The sequence below is a fragment of the Dreissena polymorpha genome, chromosome 14 (assembly GCF_020536995.1).
Source record: "Dreissena polymorpha isolate Duluth1 chromosome 14, UMN_Dpol_1.0, whole genome shotgun sequence".
Classification (NCBI taxonomy): Eukaryota; Metazoa; Mollusca; class Bivalvia; order Myida; family Dreissenidae; genus Dreissena; species Dreissena polymorpha.
The window spans coordinates 55,079,090-55,098,141 of NC_068368.1; the positions used below are offsets into that span (position 1 = coordinate 55,079,090).

General features: G+C 36.2%; 1 protein-coding gene across 3 annotated transcripts; it reads right to left on the bottom strand.

Moving 5' to 3' along the window:
- Positions 1-558: 558 nt before the first annotated feature.
- LOC127858296 (uncharacterized) lies at positions 559-17,001 on the bottom strand. Of its 3 annotated transcripts, XM_052395299.1 has the most exons (6): positions 16,874-16,977; positions 16,017-16,270; positions 13,462-13,605; positions 7,551-8,035; positions 3,727-3,857; positions 559-2,455 (listed from the first exon to the last, which is right to left on the bottom strand). In XM_052395299.1, the coding sequence occupies exons 3-6, from the start codon at positions 13,554-13,556 to the stop codon at positions 2,294-2,296; spliced, it is 873 nt and encodes a 290-aa protein (XP_052251259.1). In that variant the 5' UTR covers positions 13,557-13,605; positions 16,017-16,270; positions 16,874-16,977; the 3' UTR covers positions 559-2,293. The 3 variants fall into 3 exon arrangements, with proteins under 3 accessions (XP_052251259.1, XP_052251261.1, XP_052251260.1); XM_052395301.1 differs by lacking the exon at positions 16,017-16,270 and having other exon boundaries at positions 16,874-17,001; XM_052395300.1 differs by lacking the exons at positions 16,017-16,270; positions 16,874-16,977 and adding an exon at positions 13,997-14,210.
- Between the last annotated feature and the right edge of the window lie 2,051 nt (positions 17,002-19,052).

The window sequence follows — 19,052 nt, forward strand, 5'->3', positions numbered from 1 at the left end:
ACAAGACATTTAAGTATTTGAGTTCTATCTCCTATCTTAAACTCAACGTCTTTTGTTAGTTTTGTATAATTAACCTTGTTTGTTTTCACGTATTCGATTTTCTTACTTCTGAACACATTTTTTAAAATTCATAGACATTGTTATTGATATGTAATAAAATAATGATACCACAAACTTCAGAAAGTTTTTTTTTCCACCATGCGTGTGACCAAATTTAAAAACAAAATGCTTAAATGCTACTTGAACTTCACTGTTTGAGACCCCCACCCCGACAGTGACCTCATTTGTGACCGGAATCGGCACACGTAAAATGATTCTGAAATCCGTGGGAATAAATAGAGGAATCGAATCCATTGTATATTTTTTTTATAGAATTTCATTCCAACTCCATGCGATTATATCGCACACTCAATTTAACTAATCGACATCGGCTCCATAATTTTCATACTTCCGCTCCACACACCATGTGACCCCGCCCCGCCCCATCCCACACCGGTGAAACCATCAGGAGACGTAATTGTTGTCAATATAGGGTCTGAGTAAAACAACACTGCTATCGGCGGGTGTTCACTTTTATTATTTTTCTATAAAACCACTGAGATCAAGTTACCAATGGACTTTTAATTGCTCTGAACACAAATAAATGTTTTTACTGCAAGTCACTAACAAAACAATTTTAACAAAAAACGAGAATTACATGCTCATGTTTGTATATTATGTTGTAGGTGGAAAAACACTATGTACAATATGACTCACATTCAAGCAATAAGAGTATGATTGACTTAATTACATGTATATTAATATTTTCTTCTGCTTAAATGTCTGTACCTAATATTTATGCGGAATCTATTACATGTTTATGTTGATGAACTATTTTTGAAAATACATGATATGCTTAATTAAACCGCATGTGATCTGAAAAAACTCTTTTATTCATTGTCGTTTCTTTTCGGGCAAGTACAAGTTCAATCAGTAATCCTTACCTCAGGGATGTTTTCTTTCTACATATTTAAAACAATTTAGTTTTCCTATCACAAGCGCACACAATCTTAAATTCATGCTACCGCTGTCATAGTAATAAAATCGGGTTTCTATGTTCAAACCAAAGCACTTTTAACATACTTGTAAATAAAAGAGTAAATACATGAACACATACAAAGAAGTATCGACAAATATCAATGTTTTCAAGTTTCAAATCAACCATGAAAAGATGGAAATATGTACCCAATGACCGAAGTGAAAAGTTTCCATTAGATTAGGCTATGCACTACATAGCTCCAAACATGTACACAGCAGTGTCAATTCATGACTTCCACAAATTATGACAGGCCTGAGCAAACAACTTGAAAAAAGAATTTCGTGTTTAAATACTGATATTTTAAAGTCGACTCTCTGTCTGTCAACAGATAAACAACAACAAAAACTTCAACAAGACACATATAGGTAAGAAAAACGTCTGTCAGCAATCATAAACAAAAAATGTTACAAATATAAACAATCAGTTTGACAAAGCTCATTTACAAGGATTTAAAATTAATAAAAAAAGAAAACCTTCAAAATAAAAAATCACACTCAAAATATACAAAATCATTCAAAAAAATAAAAATCTTAATCAAAACATACTTTATTAATGTACAAATATACGGAAAAGACTCATTCAAATGTCAGGGTACACATTAACTATAGACTTCAAAACGTGAATAAAAGAAACAGTTTATTTACAAGAACTATGTGAGAAAAAATGATTGAATGATGTTGACAAATACTCTTCACCCCACAATGTGACCTACATGTATGTTTGTACTTAGCCTCTACCGAAAACCCATCATAATTATTCACCAATGGAAATGATTGTGGCTTCTAAAGCTGGTCATTGATTGACTACCATGTTGAGCAGACAAGAATGAAGATGCCGGTTAAGAATTTATGTTGCTAGGCAACATTCTTAAACATTTAAAATACATGTTGAGCAACACCGACAAATTTGTATCCCAGATATAATTTGCTCTACCTACATGAGATCCTCGGACCGGTGAAGAGAAAATCAAAATTACGGTGACAATGATCGGTCCATATTTCAATATTTTAAAAAGCACCTCTTGAAAAAAACAAACAAATCGATTACAATAAATCCTACAACTAACAACCGTAGAAGACAAGAAAGGCGGATTTTGTTAGCATCTGGTCATGCTGTACATTAAACTTTATAAATGACGTCATCAATGCTTAGTACATCATACAGATGGACAATAATTTCATTTGCACTACGAACTTTTATCCGAGCATCACATCATCAATCGACATCCCGGTCGGTTTGGGTGTAACGGGAATGTTGAGCGAGAACTTCCCGAAGGTTAGGCCAACCGGAAATGTCATACAGCGGGGAAGACTCGGCGACGATTTGAACTTGTAACCCCAAGACTGCCACCGGGATCTGTACGGACAATGCTCTACGCTGAAATTTCAATTGTGCAAACATTTAATAAAAGAGCTCAATAAGTTACCGTGCGGAAAATTAATGGAGAGTTAGTCGATTTACGATCGGTGTGATAGCGGTCATTATCCTTCATATCAAATATAAGTACATTTACTTAAAATTGTACAGGCGCCGTTCCTTATTCTTATTCGAATTAGGAACAATTAACTTTTACTACAAACGTACTCTACACTACAACTTAAAGGGATCTTTTCACGGTTTGGTAAATTGACAAAATTGAAAAAAGTTGTTTCAGATTCGCAAATTTTCGTCTTTGTTATGATATTTGTGAGGAAACAGTATTACTGAACATTTACCATAGTCCAATATAGCCATTATATGTATCTTTTGACGATTTGAAAACCTAAAAATTATAAAGCGTTGCAACGCGAAACGATTGAATAATTTGGAGAGTTCTGTTGTTGTCGTTTAAATTTACGAAACTACGAAGATTGCTTATATAAGGTATAAAATACTTAAACTGTGTATACCCGGCGGAATAGCCGAGAGGGCTTATGCGTTTTTACATCAGACTAACTCCAGGACTCCGGGAGTCACTGGTTCGAGCCCTGGTACCGGCTACTTTTTTTCCTTTTTTTAATTTTATTCTTGATTTTTTACTGGAGCTTTTAAGATCCAATGTTAACATTTATCAATATAAAGCATTTAATGACAAACTTCAAAATATGCCAAAATCTGTGAAAAGGCCCCTTTAAATGTTTTAGTGTTTCGAATTCGGTATTAAGTACACCAAAAGAAATAAATCATTCCATTTTTAATAAAAAAGGAACGTGCTAGAGCGATAAACACTGTAGATAATAAAATGCTCAAATATGCCGCATTGTTCATTACAGCCATGATCGCCTGCTCGCAGTTTTTAATACCAAAATATGGTTGATCTATGGAATATTGCAATGTATGTGTTATAAAAATACCAACATACATAATTAAGATAAATGCACAATTGATTAAATTTTACTACGACTGGGACCACTGATAACATGCTATTAAATCGTATTACTTATAAAGTATATAAGGCTATTCAAAAATTAAAATTGTCTGTTTGTCTGTCCGTGTGATAAAGGAATCAATGCACAATGTTCATACTTAAAAACAATAAAGAACATGCACATTAACACGTGTCTGTGCGAGTTATATTACTATTCAATATTTAAAACTATTATTAACGTATACAATTTAAGATGACAATTCTGGACACAGGACTTGACTACACGCCAAAATGTTCTCACCCTGTGATAGCGGTCATGTTGGTGGTTGAACTCGTCTGCGTACAAACGCAGCTCCCGGCCCACTTCCTGTTGGCGGATAAAGTCGGTCGTTACTTCCGGGAGAGACGCTGAACGCTGTCTGCTCACGAAGCCTGTGTAGAAAAAGAGATAGATGTTTGAACAAACATAAGCAGTGTAAGCAGTACTAGCAAAAACGAATAAAGTTAACGATCAGTTTTTTGCAGAATAAGTTGCAGTGAAAACATAGTAGTAGTAGTAGTAGTAGTAGTAGTAGTACTTGTAGTAGTAGTAGTAGTAGTAGTAGTAGTAGTAGTAGTAATAGTAGAAGTAGTAGTTGTAGTAGTAGTAGTAGTTGTAGTAGTAGTAGTAGTAGTAGTAGTAGTAGTAGTAGTAGTAGTAGTAGTACTTGTTGTTGTTGTTGTAGCCGTTGCAGTAGTAATTGTTAATTGGACGTACTACGCAATTAGTAATTAGTAATGTTCACGGTAAAACCATTGACACCACTTGACTATCGCTATTTTCATATCGCCAAGATGTTTATCTATATTTCAAAAAAGAAACCTCAAGTGTATTGACTAATAATACGACATATCCCTTTCAAATGATGACTATTATTAAACAATTAAATAAACACTTATGCTCACTTACAAAATACATTTTGACAAAACGCCAAGGGCTCTTTGTGCGCGGTTTAACCAACTTTTAATTCTATAAACAAATCTGATGTCATCGTTATTGGCTAAGAGCGACTTAATTTGCAGTTGCAGTGTTTGATCAGGCGCTGAAACGTCTCGTGAACATACTAAAGGCGTTTATTGATCATTAAACTGATATGGTAGTGGTCGTTAAACAATTAATTAAACGTTAAAATGTTAAGTTTATGAGGTCCCCGACGTTTTATTTTCTTTTCGATAATGTTTAAACGTATATATTACGAGCAGGCACCGTTATAGAATAATAAAATCAACAGCAGCAATACATGCAAATTTGATGTGCTGTTGTGTTTTTAAGGATTTTACTTTATCTTTTGTTTAAGTTTAAGCGCATTTGTCTCTGATTAAATAAACATGATATGAAGTTGCATGATCCAAGTCTAAAATTAATAGTTACATCAGAACGTGAAATTTAACCCATAATTCATTGACGAACAACAACTATAAAGAGATTTAGCCGTAATAGCCGTAATAGTTGTAGCGTTATTTGTGCAGATGTGCTCTCTTATCTTTTTGTCAACCGGTCGATGCGTTACGAAAAAAATAAACAATCACAATGAGTCGCGCTCTGAAAAAACGGGGTTAAATGCATGTGCGTCAGGTGTCGTCCCAGATTAGCCTGTGCAGCACGCACATACTTATCAGGGACAACACTTTCCGCCTAAACTGGATTTTCGTCAAGAAGAGTCTTCCTTTAAACGAGAAATACAATTAAAGCGGACATTGTCGTCCGTGATAAGCATGTGCAGACTGCACAGGCTAATATGGGACGACACTTTCCGCACATGCATTAAACCCCCTTTTCACATAGTGAAGTTCAAATGCACATGTTTGTTCATGGCCAACGTATCGATTTACACTACTTTACTCCGGCGCACGATTACCTCAGATCTAATTCGTTAATAAAAGAGGGTATTGTGTCTGTAAAGTCGGAAGTAGAGACCGCGATATGTGATATCGAGTATTAATTTACACAACTTAAACAATGGATGATGCAATCATAATTAATAAACTCCCAGTCTTACGTTCCCAAGATATGTCAAGAGCTGGAAAGTGTTCTGGGACAGCGTTGTTACACGAGAACTTACATATTATGAACACAGATGGCTACTTGTTTTGGGGAAAATATAATCTTATGTTAGCATGGTCAAATGATTTGATTACTGCTTGTTCCACTCCTTATAATTGAAACAACGATAGATCAAAGCAATAGTGTTTGCGCATACAAAAACGCTTGTCCATATGACGGAATAAAACATTTTGCACAAGACCGTTCTTTTTTTCAATTTTGGAATTTCGATGCGATGTGGTATTTCATAAAATATTTTACACAATGTTCAATCACTTTAAACATTTGTAATGTTATGAAGCGCGGTTAAATGTCGTCTGCTGATTTTCTAAAATTAGCATTTTCTTCGGTTGGTTTCAAAGAATACTATCAGAATAGCAAACAGTTTGGATCCTGATGAGACGCCACGTTCTGTAGCGTCTCATCTGGATCCAAACTGTTTGCAAAGGCCTTCAAAATTCGGTTCCAGCACTGAAAGCGTTAACTACCAGTACTTGTTTAATGATGGACGACGGAGTCGAACGCGATGCTTTTGTATTTCTCGAGGTCGATACGATCAACAACAGATAAATTATTGGTAAGGGATATAATTTATATTTTTAAATGAAATCTGATATCATTTACATTTAATGTGTTCACGTTCATATATGTTTTGTGCTAACAGTTTCTTCTGTGCACAGAGATTTATGTGATAACAGAAAACTGCGCAGTTAACTTGCGCTCGTGTAAAATCTTCCATTTGATTTTCACCTTATGATCATAATCGAAAGATACTGGTAAACGAATTTAGAGAGGTCAGTGGGACACATTGTGGTTAACCGCACCGTCTTAAATTGCGCACTCAAATGTGAAAATATAGATAATGCTCATCGGCGTGAAAAATGGCGCTGTCAGTGGTAAAACCGTGATACCAATCAGTAACCCAGTTGCCGATAGCGATGATTTCAAGAGGCCCACTCGAGATAACAACACTAGCAGTTACTGTACACCGGACCCATAGATCTACTAAGATCAGTCTAGCCTATCAGCGATTCATCACCCAAATTAGACAATATTCTCTTTCATTGAAACACGTGCGACCCTCTCTTATATATTTATATGTATGACAATGTATTTATTAGCCCCTATGCGTCAGAAAACCAATCTCACAAATGACCGGGAACTCTCTGTAACAAGCTTTTCAGCAAATATTTACTGACATTAAATACAAAATACATTAGCATTTTTTTTCCTAACGGTAAAAATAAAGTCATCTAAATGCATTTAAATAGGAAACTGTATTGTATAGATCCACTCGGATTAATTAACATTTACCTTTAAGCGGCACGAAGGTCTTGACTGCATGCATGGTTAGAAAATGAATTATGAATAAAATTGAAATAATTAAACGGTCGGTTGTTTTACCAAGTGGATATCTTCAAAATTATGTGATAATTATCTCATTCGTCTTTATTTGTAAAGAGAAAACGAGACAGCCTTTGCAACACATCGTTTTTGTTCACCATTTTGGGCATGGGACCTGATCCCTTTGGATTGGGAAATGTCGTGTACTTTTGCCTTAAATTGGGAAATTAATGTTGTTGATTTTATTCTTACAAATACTTTACAATTGATAGTAATTGGGAATGGGGCCCCCCCTTCCAGACCCAAATTTGAACAAAAAAACAACAGCAACACTGCAACAAGCAGGCGATAATTTCTTAGAGTACATATATATAATTGCAATACATATAATTGCATGCTCGCACTTATTTAAATGGCTATATAAAACCAGTTGCAAGATGCTCCTAGACCCAGACTGTTATTAGAAGTATTCGCCGTATACCAATTAGATGTACCGATATTGCATTACAAATGTATGCATGTACTTTTATAAATGTCTATATTTTAATGATGGATTCAGTAAAATTGGAATAGTACTAGCAAATACATGTAACTGTAGTTACAAAACACTTTTTACAAATAGGTACGCAAGGACCACGCTGAAAAGCTATAAAAAATATTAACGTTATTACGAATCTGTATAACCTCTAAACACTCACCTATAGGATCTAAGTCGGTTACCATGTCAACCGGTTCTTCATCCTCTATTGGCTCAAACTGGTCCTGGGTCTCCAGAACATAAGGGAAAGGCGCTGAGGGTCTGGGCATGTCTACGGGCGGCGTAACGGGACCCTTAAACGTGTCCGTTGTGATACGTACGACCTCCGCATCTAGGCCGGTGTCCATTTGTTCTTCATGGTCCACATTTACACTTGTGACGTCACGAATCCGATCAAAATCGTCGGTGTTATTCAGACGCACATCAACAAGTTTTTCACTGAGATCACACGCGGAGTCGCCACCGTGGAACACCGGCGTGGAATACTCGGTGAATGAGGCGCCCAACACCTGTTGATGGTCAACGTCAAAGACGTCCTGAGGTAAATCCTCGAACTTGAACATGCATGGGGACGAGTTGCTAGTAAAGGGGGAAGCGGTCGTGGACGAGGCTGACGTATAGCCGCTGTCGTTCCTTGAACGCAATCTGAAATAATAAGCACTAAACGTAAATACAAACGCCATTTCATTGAATAATAAACTATGGGTGTAGAATGTAAAGATTTTCATTAAAGCAGGAATGAAATGAGAATGCATATGATGACAAAAGAGATTTGCCATATTATTTTATAGACCAAGGAAAAATCATTTGTTAACATAACGTCAATTTGCCTGATACTTGTATTCGTGTTTCTTGTTTTCTATTTATTTGAAGAAAAAAGACGTTTTAAAGTTCAAACGATCAGAGGTGTCCTTTTCCTAAAGGATGACGATACATCAAAGATAGTGTTTCCAGCTCTCTTCACGCACATTGCCTTTGGTGGTAAAATAAAACCCAATGTTGATAGTTTGAACTGAAGTCTGTATCATTGCTGTTGCATATATATAATACTTTTTGCAACCGTTCAGACAACAATCACAAAAGAAATCATGAATAATTTGCGCAGCGAAGCGGAGAACTACTTTTTCATGCGCGTGTCTTATGGCGACGATATTGTGCGAATGAAGTGAACCGTCAGTTGGGGACGTTGACAACGTGTTTGTACCACGGGCGATTAGTTTTGCGAAAGATCAGTTTTACGGCAAGCACGCAATCGTATAAAGCTTTGTTTATTTTTTCATTTCCGATGTCTGAGTTCAACCGACATCTTCGCATGACCGATGATGTAACACCTGAGGCATATTTACAAGATATAAAGAAGCAGAAAAATGAAGGATATATCCTAGCCAATGAACGAAAAAACGGACCAAAGAACATACTGACAATAAATAAAAAAATGAGGCTTTTGACGTTGCTTTGTTTCAGGCGTACATTTTTTCTCTCCAGTGAATCCGTGTGGGTCTTTGCAGTACGTATGTTGTTTTTTTTTGTGGTAATAGACTCACGACCTCTTTGTTGTCTCTGTTATGCATTGTTTCATCCTGATTTTTCAATTGTAAGGCTCTCGTTAGATTGAAACACTTCTCTAAAATGCTCATCTGAAGCATTTCGTTAAAATAATCCAGAATAAAAAGTTTGTAATCTGTTAAAAAAATCGTACTCATCTTGATTCGACCATTCATGTAAAAAGTACAAGTGTTGTAGTGTATCTTACTCGAAATGTCATTTCTTACTCATCCATTGTCGATACTCTAACCAAACACCAGTGCATTTCTTTTCAGCTGTCTATCTTAAAAGTTTAAAATAAAGGACACAAAAAGAGCTTTGATTGACATAACTTGTATGGGAAATCGTCGATGACGTCACAACAGTGTTGCGTGCAATACAAAAGTTCCATTCTGGTGTAAACCCCTATCAATTAAAACGTGTGCTTAACCATCATATTGTTCTTTCTATGTGCATGTGTACCGTTTCAAAATCACATCCAGTGTAAATTTCTCACCTAATTATTACGGAAAAACTTTCGTGTTTAGTTGTGAGCTAGAGAGGCAGTTTTGCAAGTCAGTCTGCTTTAGCTACGCTAGGAACGATAACTGCAAGTCAGTCTGCTATAAGCTACGCTAGGAAAGATAACCACTGCCTGTCTTCACTACCTGCAGTAAAATTATGCAGACGACGAATGCTAGAAGCGTCTGCTCTACTACTGCAATGTGTGTATTTAATCAATAGTGTTTAACAGCTTGTAAGACGACATTGGCCAGTCTAGTGTTTATCATTGAAATCTGTACATATTGGCTGCTTTCAGGGAAAACGGGGCTGAATGCATGTCAAATAAGACGTAACACTGATTAGCCTGTGCAATGCGCACAAGCTAATCAACGACGACACATAATTTTATGAAGTTTTTCGTTTAAAGACAGTTTCTGGTACTGGGGTGACAATTAATGCTTATGCATTAAGCCCTGTTTTCCCAAAATGAAGCGTAACGTATCTTTTTTATTAATGATTTGAAGAAAACCCACATCTCAACCTGTGCTTTAAGACACAATCTTTATAAATTTGAATGGGGTGTTCATTTCAAACTTGCAATATAAAAAGCTATAACATAATTTTGAAAACTGAGTTGCGTCTCAGATTATACAACAGCGAACAACTTTATTACCTTCAGCGCTTTGATTAAATAAACTAGTATCTAGGCGTCACATACAGCTACATTTCCGCTTGTTCGTCCATAAAAACGTGTTCAAGAAGACATGTCACCTTTGAAAGGTTAATTTTCGTCACGTTTAAAAGTGAACACGACATGGTTATAAACTGATTTTAGTTCGTCGGATTTCTTGCGTAATATAATTGCCACGGATCATCATTTTTGCAATTGATTTCAGAATGGGGATTTTATGGGCTCATATTGCAAAATAGTTAAAAATAAGTTCACATATATTGCCTACAACACTCACGGTGTTTTTTGTTACCGGCGGTCACTTTGTTCACGTGGACGTTCAAGCGTGATGATTTATTCGCCGTTAATAATGCGTAAAATGACTGAAACCTAACTGACCCATCTTCTCAACGCGGCGCCTGTCGCAAAAAGATTCGCACAAAGTGACCCTGCTGACTAAACGTAACGGTGACCCAAGGCAGCATCAATAGGTGACCCTTCCCAACCCTTGGGAACTATGATGTTATCTACAAAGCCAGTGGGGTCAATAGACTGATCGCCGTGTTTATTGCTGATTGAATATTTAATTGAGTCGCCCAACATCTGTTGTTAGCTAGGTGAACAGTCACTAATAACCTCCTCAAAAACCACAAATTGACATTAACCAATAAGTATGGAAACGATCTCTAGTCATCGCAGCAAACTTACGTTCACAAGTGTGAATATTAGTCATTGCGTGTCACCTGAAGTAAAAGTGATTTTTATCATGCATCACAAAAGCTTCGGGGGCCAAGTAATTGCCTCAGCCGAAACCGCAGTATTTGAACTGGAAAATCCACCAGTAACGTACTTTGTAGCTTATCGAATAAATTCAATAATCATAATACACGCGGTTTTAATGTGTATTCAATACAATAATCTGTCAGCGAATGTGAATCATCGTCGAAAAGTCGGTGTGATATAAATGTGAACGCCCTCTGGATATCTGGATACATATAGGACGAGAATATGCACGCTTTAAAAAGACCGCACGACAAAAGGGGCATGTATTTATTAGTCTAACACAAACTGCGACTTTCTTTCTATGGTCGGATAATGCAAATAATGATGGTATATTCTGCACCAATTAGAGGCAGGTCCTAATTTTTTTTTAAGTTTCCCAAAATTTCCGATAAATTAATACGGAAAATGTAGGTGCTTAAACGCGCAATCTAGGTAACCTTTACTAATAAATTTCAATGCATTTGTAATTAAAATGTTATATTTAAATTAAATAAAATTGTAATCGTTTATTACAAATAGATGTAATTTCATTAATAAGACAAACATTTTTCACTGCATTTATATAGACATAATACTTCAAATTGATTATGTACCACATCTACATGTTAATGAATGAAGCTGACATCATTTTGAATTGTTTTTGCGATAGACGTCGATGAAACACGTGAATGTTTATTAGCGGAGAAGGCGGATTAACCCATTTATGCCTAGTGGACTCTCCCATCCTGATAAATTGGATCAATTTATTTCCAAAATTAGGGATGTCTAGCATATTTATTTCTATATTTAGAATATTTTTTACAGAAATTACTTTAAGCAAACAGCGCAGACCCTGATGAGACGCCACATCATGCGGCGTCTCATCTGGGTCTACGCTGTTTGTCATGGCCTTTTTTCTAGACGCTAGGCATAAATGGATTAAACATTTAATTAGTTATAATATTATACGCACGAATTATATTTATAAATATAAATGTGAGGCAAGGTCGTAAGGACCAGCGGTTTGTCTTTCTGATGTTTGTTATCAAACAGATAACAAGAAATTCCTACGCCTTGAAATAATATATTTACCGCTAAACCGCAAGTCCGAATCATTGAGCTTTAATAGAAACAGATTTAAAAAAAAATACAATAGCCGTACTATATGTTCTAGAGGCCCAGCACATTCCACCAGCCCCTGGTTGTAGGGCTTTTATTTAGAGTGAAGACTTCCGCAAGATCGGCTATCAATACTTAGACGGAAATAATTTCTTAAACAATGATCACTTCTTACACAATTAACAGTGTTGAAGTGGCGTCATTCAGCTAAGGACGATCACAGATCGTTCCGCCTGTTTGTCCAAGTTCTTTTATCAAAGGATTTACTTTTAATAAATCGATAATAAACTCGGCAAGTTTCAAAATCAGACACATAATTTAATAAATACTGGTTGTACTTTAAGTGCAAAAATTATTGTTATCAGTACGGATAATGATTGTGTAAAAGTTAATTAATTGTATACGCTATCGCGATACCCTTGTTTAAATCCACGCAGTTTACAACTTCAATTAATTTTGCATGTTACCCAACAGCGTTTACTGTCGGGTTTCAAGTTATATGTATTTATTATCGGTGTATGATTGAATAAAGTTGTTACACAGGTTTTGAAGGTGCGCATGTTCAATGATGCGGAAATCAAGATTTCCTCATGCATATATGTGTAGGTTTGTTCATTCGATAGGCAAGCAGGGTAGAGCGTTGAGGTGCTTTAAATCGTTTTTTATTTTTTATTTGTTAATGCTATGTTTTGTTTAAAGGCTAATATTATGCTTTATGTGTTTCAGTGAGTGTTAAGAGAGTAGAAGGATGACTTAAGATAGAAAGGGGCATTGGTTCCGCACATTAACGAGTATACTTGTTGTACTCCATTTTTCACAGTTGTATGTATAATGACCCATTTTTGCCATTCATACTTTATGGCAATGTTTTTTTTTGTTTTTTTTTGGAACCAGTGTTTGTGCGTGTGTTTTCAAGAAATAAATTACCCTGCTAGGCATGACACCTAAACAAATGTGTTTGTTTTTATTATAAATGGTAAGATGATAAATAATTTATGTTTGACATAAAATGAAATGGAATATAAAACATAAATAAACATACGTTTTCTCGTGCTCTCATTGCTTAGATTGGTAACTGGTGTGTACTAGAGTGCAAAACAATTCGGATACTTGAAGAATGCATTCAAGTACGTTATAAACTCAATGAATGTATGAAATAATAATAATTATAATGAAAATCATCATCATCATCATCATCATCATCATCATCATCATCATCATCATAATCATCACGATCATCATCATCATCACGATCATCATCATCATCATCATCATCATCGAAGTAAAAACAACAACAACAATAAGAAGAATAGTACAAACAAAATTTAAAATTACAACACATAGTTTAAAAAAACATCGGTAACCGATGAGTCTCGTAAGAATACAATTACACATACATGTATAAACAAAAAACAATAAGGCATGAAAACGAAACACCATTAACAGTTACAACAGTAATCTATACAAAAAAAGAACAATAGCCAATATTTACCTTAATTTCGCTACGGGGGTTGCCACGTTGATGACGTCATCATGTCCTTCCTCCGCACGTGCCCCAAGGGCGGGTGATGAACGCCTGAACTCCATTTTCTCATGGAAAGGGTTTCTTAAAGATTCTCTGATGTAAGATTTCCAGCTAAAATACACAAACGCGAAATGGATGTTGTGATTGAATAGCTTTCAGTAAGATAGACGTAAATAGTTCTCCTCCCGAATCCAACTCAGATTTGCATCTGAAGTAAAAAGCATGCGCGCAAGAGTAGTGTTACACTCATATTCACATTGACTTCGAATTAATCGATAAGTTCCCGAAGTTTAAGATAATAGTGTATCAAATTAAAAAGTAAACAAAGGGGTATTTATGTTAAAAGTGGCCAGCATTACAAAAACAACTTATATTCTCCTTCAAATGCATTATCGAAAATTACGAACGACTAAAACAGTCATGCAGTAAATGAGCAATCAAACTGAACGGCTATGTGTTCATTAATAGCGTTAGACTGTTTGTGTTATGTTAATAAACTTACATTGAATTTGCGACGAGGGTATAATCTCAATGTTTTCAACGATATGAAGCTTCGAAGTCACACTTCACTCAGATTGTTAAAGTTCTTTGATATTTAGTTTAAATAGTAATTATACTAATAATAAGACCGGACAACAAATATAACTGCACTTCTCGAAATTTCGACAGTTTAATTAACTGACTCCCTTACACGGTAGGCAAATAATTACTTTTTAGATACAATACAAACATGATTAGGCCGACAATATATATTGCGCTATATGACACATCACTTATCCTTACCGACCAATACAATATACCAATATTGTCTTAAGCAACGCCCCTATTTCACAAGCATTTAAAATAGATCCGCTCGACAGTAAAAATAGTCGATATTATACAGGTTGAGTTAAATCTGGTCTGCAGCAAGCGTTATTTTTATAAAAAATTCCACGAGGCGCAAATTAAATAAAAAAATCTACATCTTTGTTTTCGAATAGCGACAAGCTCGAAAACAAATGCATTTATAAGAAGATTAAAAGTTAATTAAGCATGAAAAGATCTGGCCGAGTTAACGAAAGGCGGTTGGCTTATTATAGATAATGCCTACAGATACGGGCTCGCGAATGAGTTTATAAAAAAACTTACACTCGCAACATGTGCTCTTGACGTGTGCGCTTCTTGGCCACGAGCCAAGAAAACGAAAACCACAAAAGATCATATGTTTTTATCAAGTGTCAAATTTTACTACGGCGTAGTAAAATCTGTACTTAAACCAGGTTACGCAAACAGACGAGTGACTCATGTAGAAAACCGCAACATTTGAACAGTGTAAAGCCCGCTGTCTGTGTGTCTGGCAAACGCAGACGAGTGCTGTTGGAAAGTCATATGGGTCATTACCACAACATAACGCTATAAACAATTATTGATTTAACCCATTTATGCCTAGCGTCTAGAAAAAAAGGCCTTGGCAAACAGCGTAGACCCAGATGAGACACCGCATGATGCGGCGTCTCATCAGGGTCTACGCTGTTTGCTTAAAGGAATTTCTCTAAGAAATATTCTAAATATAGAAATAAGTATACTAGACATCCCTAATTTTGAAAATGAATTGATCCAATTTAGAAGCATGGGAAAGTCCACTAGGCTTAAATGGGTTAATATGCATATCACGTTTCCACTTCGGAGATTTACCATGCATGTACTTCGAAAACGGACCGAATGACGTATTTGCTTTTTGTACACGAGGCGGTAAATCCCCGACTGCTCTATATGATGTTGACAAAAAGCCAAGGTCAAAGCAGGGGTTACATAAGCTGACGTGACGCCCGCTTGCCCTTGCACGTTTAAAATGCGGTGAGGGGGGTAAGTGATTTTCCAACGTAGGTAGCCCTACAGGCAAGTCAAATTAGCGCCAAAATCCCCTCTTAACTTTCGTTTGCAATTATCTCTCTGGTGATAATATCAATATTCCTGTAATTTAATTTGGCTATATGTTTATAATTATATAAATCAAACATCAATTTAAAGATTGTGCAACCTTTCTTCACTGGAGGCAAGTAGATATTCACAGTAACTTGAGATCCGGGCACATGGAAGTAAAGTCTTAAACCCCGGCAAAGGGATGTTGGGGGGAGGGAACAACCTTGTGACTGTCTCGAATCAGCGATGTACGGGTGACATTGCAAATTAACTTTGACGTTTAACCATATGCAGGACTTTATAATATGTCTGCTCTATTCTTGAGAATGGAATGTCTCATTAATGCTTTATAATTGTTGAGGCATTCGGCGATATTTTTCTTATGGTTACGGATTTGTACCGTTAACTCCTACTGATAAAACACTACATTTACTTTGAAACAATAGTGATGCAATAAACAAGCTGCAGATTGCAGTGCGCTATAAACGATTTAAAACGTATAGCTGAAAATGCATTCAGCCTATCGAAGATACCACAATTAATAAACAAACAAGTGAGTGTCGTACTTAACAGTAGCATACTACGTATTACGCTTATTTATGTACTATTTATTTACATACCTGTTCGCTAGTCCCTATCTCCCTTGTCCGCCCTCTAGTTTTGCTGCGTAATTTCTGGCAATAATATTTACTAGTCAAATCTCGCGCGACTTTGAAGGCGTGGTTTACCGATTTATCCAATCAAAACGCATTCAGAAGACACGTCGAGACATGTTTTCTGATATAGATTTCCAAAGGGGAAAACCCAAAGCTCGCTTGGTGACGTCATATTTTGGCGCCAAAATGATCGATTCCACCAAGTATGTTAGATTCATCTATTTCAAACGAGCGAAGCAAATTAAAACGATAGGTGTTTTTTGTGTGAAAAACTGTCACTTTTCCAGACATCGTGGTTACATATAACAAATCTTTGTTTTATATGGGATGTACTGACCGGGTGTGTTGTTTTTAGATCTATCCCGGAAAAGCACGAGTTTGGAAAAACCCGCTAATCACCGCGGTACAAACAACGCTTGCCCATTAAATCTACCAATGATAGCTTACTTTAAATTATAACGGTTGATACGGTGTGTGATTTTGAAAGGATAATCAATGGGTCATGTTTATTTGTACCAGCAGATAAGTTGTTTTTTTCTAAAAAGTTGCTTTTTCCGGGATACATATATATTCAAAGTAGTCATCATCATCATCCTCATCATCATCCTCATCCTCATCCTCATCCTCATCATCATCATCATCATCGCCACAACCATCACCACCACCACCTTCATCATCAGCAGCGGTAACGACAGCATAATTGTCGTCGTCGTGGGCAGCAGCAGCAGCATCAAAATCATTACGATTAGCACAAGAACCATCATGATCATAATAAACAACAACGAAAACAGTCCCCAACATAACGACATAAATCATCTTACGTTTGTATCGCGAGTTTCAGTAACAGAATCAAAGATTTCGCACAAGAATACAGATCGAGATGATATGTTTTCAAGCTTATGAATCCAATCTTGTGAATATTTTACGCATATGCATTTGTAACAGTCAAAAAGTCCACTGATAATAATATTGTACAACACGAGCTTATATACGAGTCCGTGACTTGAAGAAGCACCGCACTGTTCGGTGTTCACATACGATAACGAGAGGTCGCAAATCTGGTGTTAATCATTCGGATAAAAGTAAATGATGTCCTTTAGAACACTGGTTTATATGAAATTTACGTCAAATCTTTTCATCAAGCTGTTAAACAAGACGGGCGTATGTTATTAGCTGTTTTTATTTGATCTTTAGCGGCGTTAGTCGCACAAAACGTCCTGTCTTATCCCTAGTTGAAAACAAAATACTGCTACAGATATTTATACCTTATCAACAATGGTAAACATATTTGAGTCGATACGAAAAACGTTATAATATAATATAATATATAAATATTACAATATCTTATCGCGTAGCAACCATGCACATTCACTTGACCACGCAGAAGTACTCGAAGTTCCGTCAGATCGCATTACAACTGCAAACGTGTGACACCCGTGATATGAAGTGGTTTCATGAAGAAGTATCTTAGAACGAATGGGAGATTATTACGTGCGCTTGAGTTTTTTTTTTTATACGGTAATTGATTAAACCTTCGAGGTGCAATCCGAAACGCACAACACAAGTTGTATTATACAGCCACCGTACGGAATATGAAACTCTATTTAGTGGCTATAATTGCGTCGACTTTTACAGGAATGTGCTGTCAATCTCACCACAAGTTGTTGTTTTTGCAATGGTCTCACCCGTTAAAACAATAAGCGCTGGAATAAGATATTAAGGTGCACAATAGTACATTGATCTAGGGTGGAAGCTTACCAAACCGACTAGCCGGCAGCATGTTGACATTAACAAGAACAACATGTTACAATTATAGCATTGTGTGTTTCATATTCATGATATGGGATGGACCCTGGTCTCAGCGTGCACGTATGTTAGCAAACGTTGAGGGTGTCTTTCATTTCAAAACGTGACCTTAACTGCATCGCCATCGGATCGTTAAAGGACAACACATAATTTCATATTTTTGTTTCCATTTAAAATTCGTATCTTCGAGTTCGGCATTTAAACCATAAACGATTTGTTGTAGGGCAAGTACAACGCAGTTAAGTCAGGCCTGCATTCAGTTGTGAGTATTCGTGACTCTTGCCGTAATAGTCAACTATATACCCATTTCACGCACTTACAATAGGCTCTTACATGCCAAATAACCAACTGGGCTCACAATAGTTAAACGGTCACCTTCCGGGATTTGTATTATGGTTTAGCGTAGAAGTTCTGCTAAGATGATAGTCAACTATTACGATTTGAATGATATACCATTTCATTTTGTGAGCCTACCAATCATAACAATAAATATGGTTGTTTTGTTTGTTAAATTGGGTTTGGATGCCCTTTCAAAGAGTATTTCAGTAATAACCCAAACAGTCATTTTAGATGTGATTTACTCAACAATTTTGAGTTGCATGTTATGTAAATATACAAGATATACCTTGCATCATTATAGTAGAAAATATCTGTCATGATTATTATTATTAGTTTTGTCATAACTAGTAGTAGTAGTTATGTTTCAACTGTCATACATTAATATCCTTATATACATATCGCAAATCTGTAAACACTGTATTCATAACATTGTCCACTTGGGCTGTTATTGGCCTTCTGGATCTGATATGAAATAAACTAACATTTAACCACCTCACACTTTTCCTGTGTTATCTGGTTTACCAACAGTACCTGCACATACTTAACCCTTTCAGTGCGGGAACCGAATTTTAAAGGCCTTTGCAAACAGTTTGGATCCAGATGAGACGCCACAGAACGTGGCGTCTCATCAGGATTCAAACTGTTTGCTATTCTGATAGTATTCTTTGAAAAAAATCAAAGAAAATGCTAATTTTATAAATTCAGCAGACGACATTTTAGCAGACGACAAATTTCCCAGCATGCAAAGGGTTAATATGACCGTAACTGAGGACTGCCTTCCTTGAATCTGATGCACGTAAAGTGGCCGCAGAAAGGACTTCAGGACCAATCATCACATACTTTTTGTGACCAAGC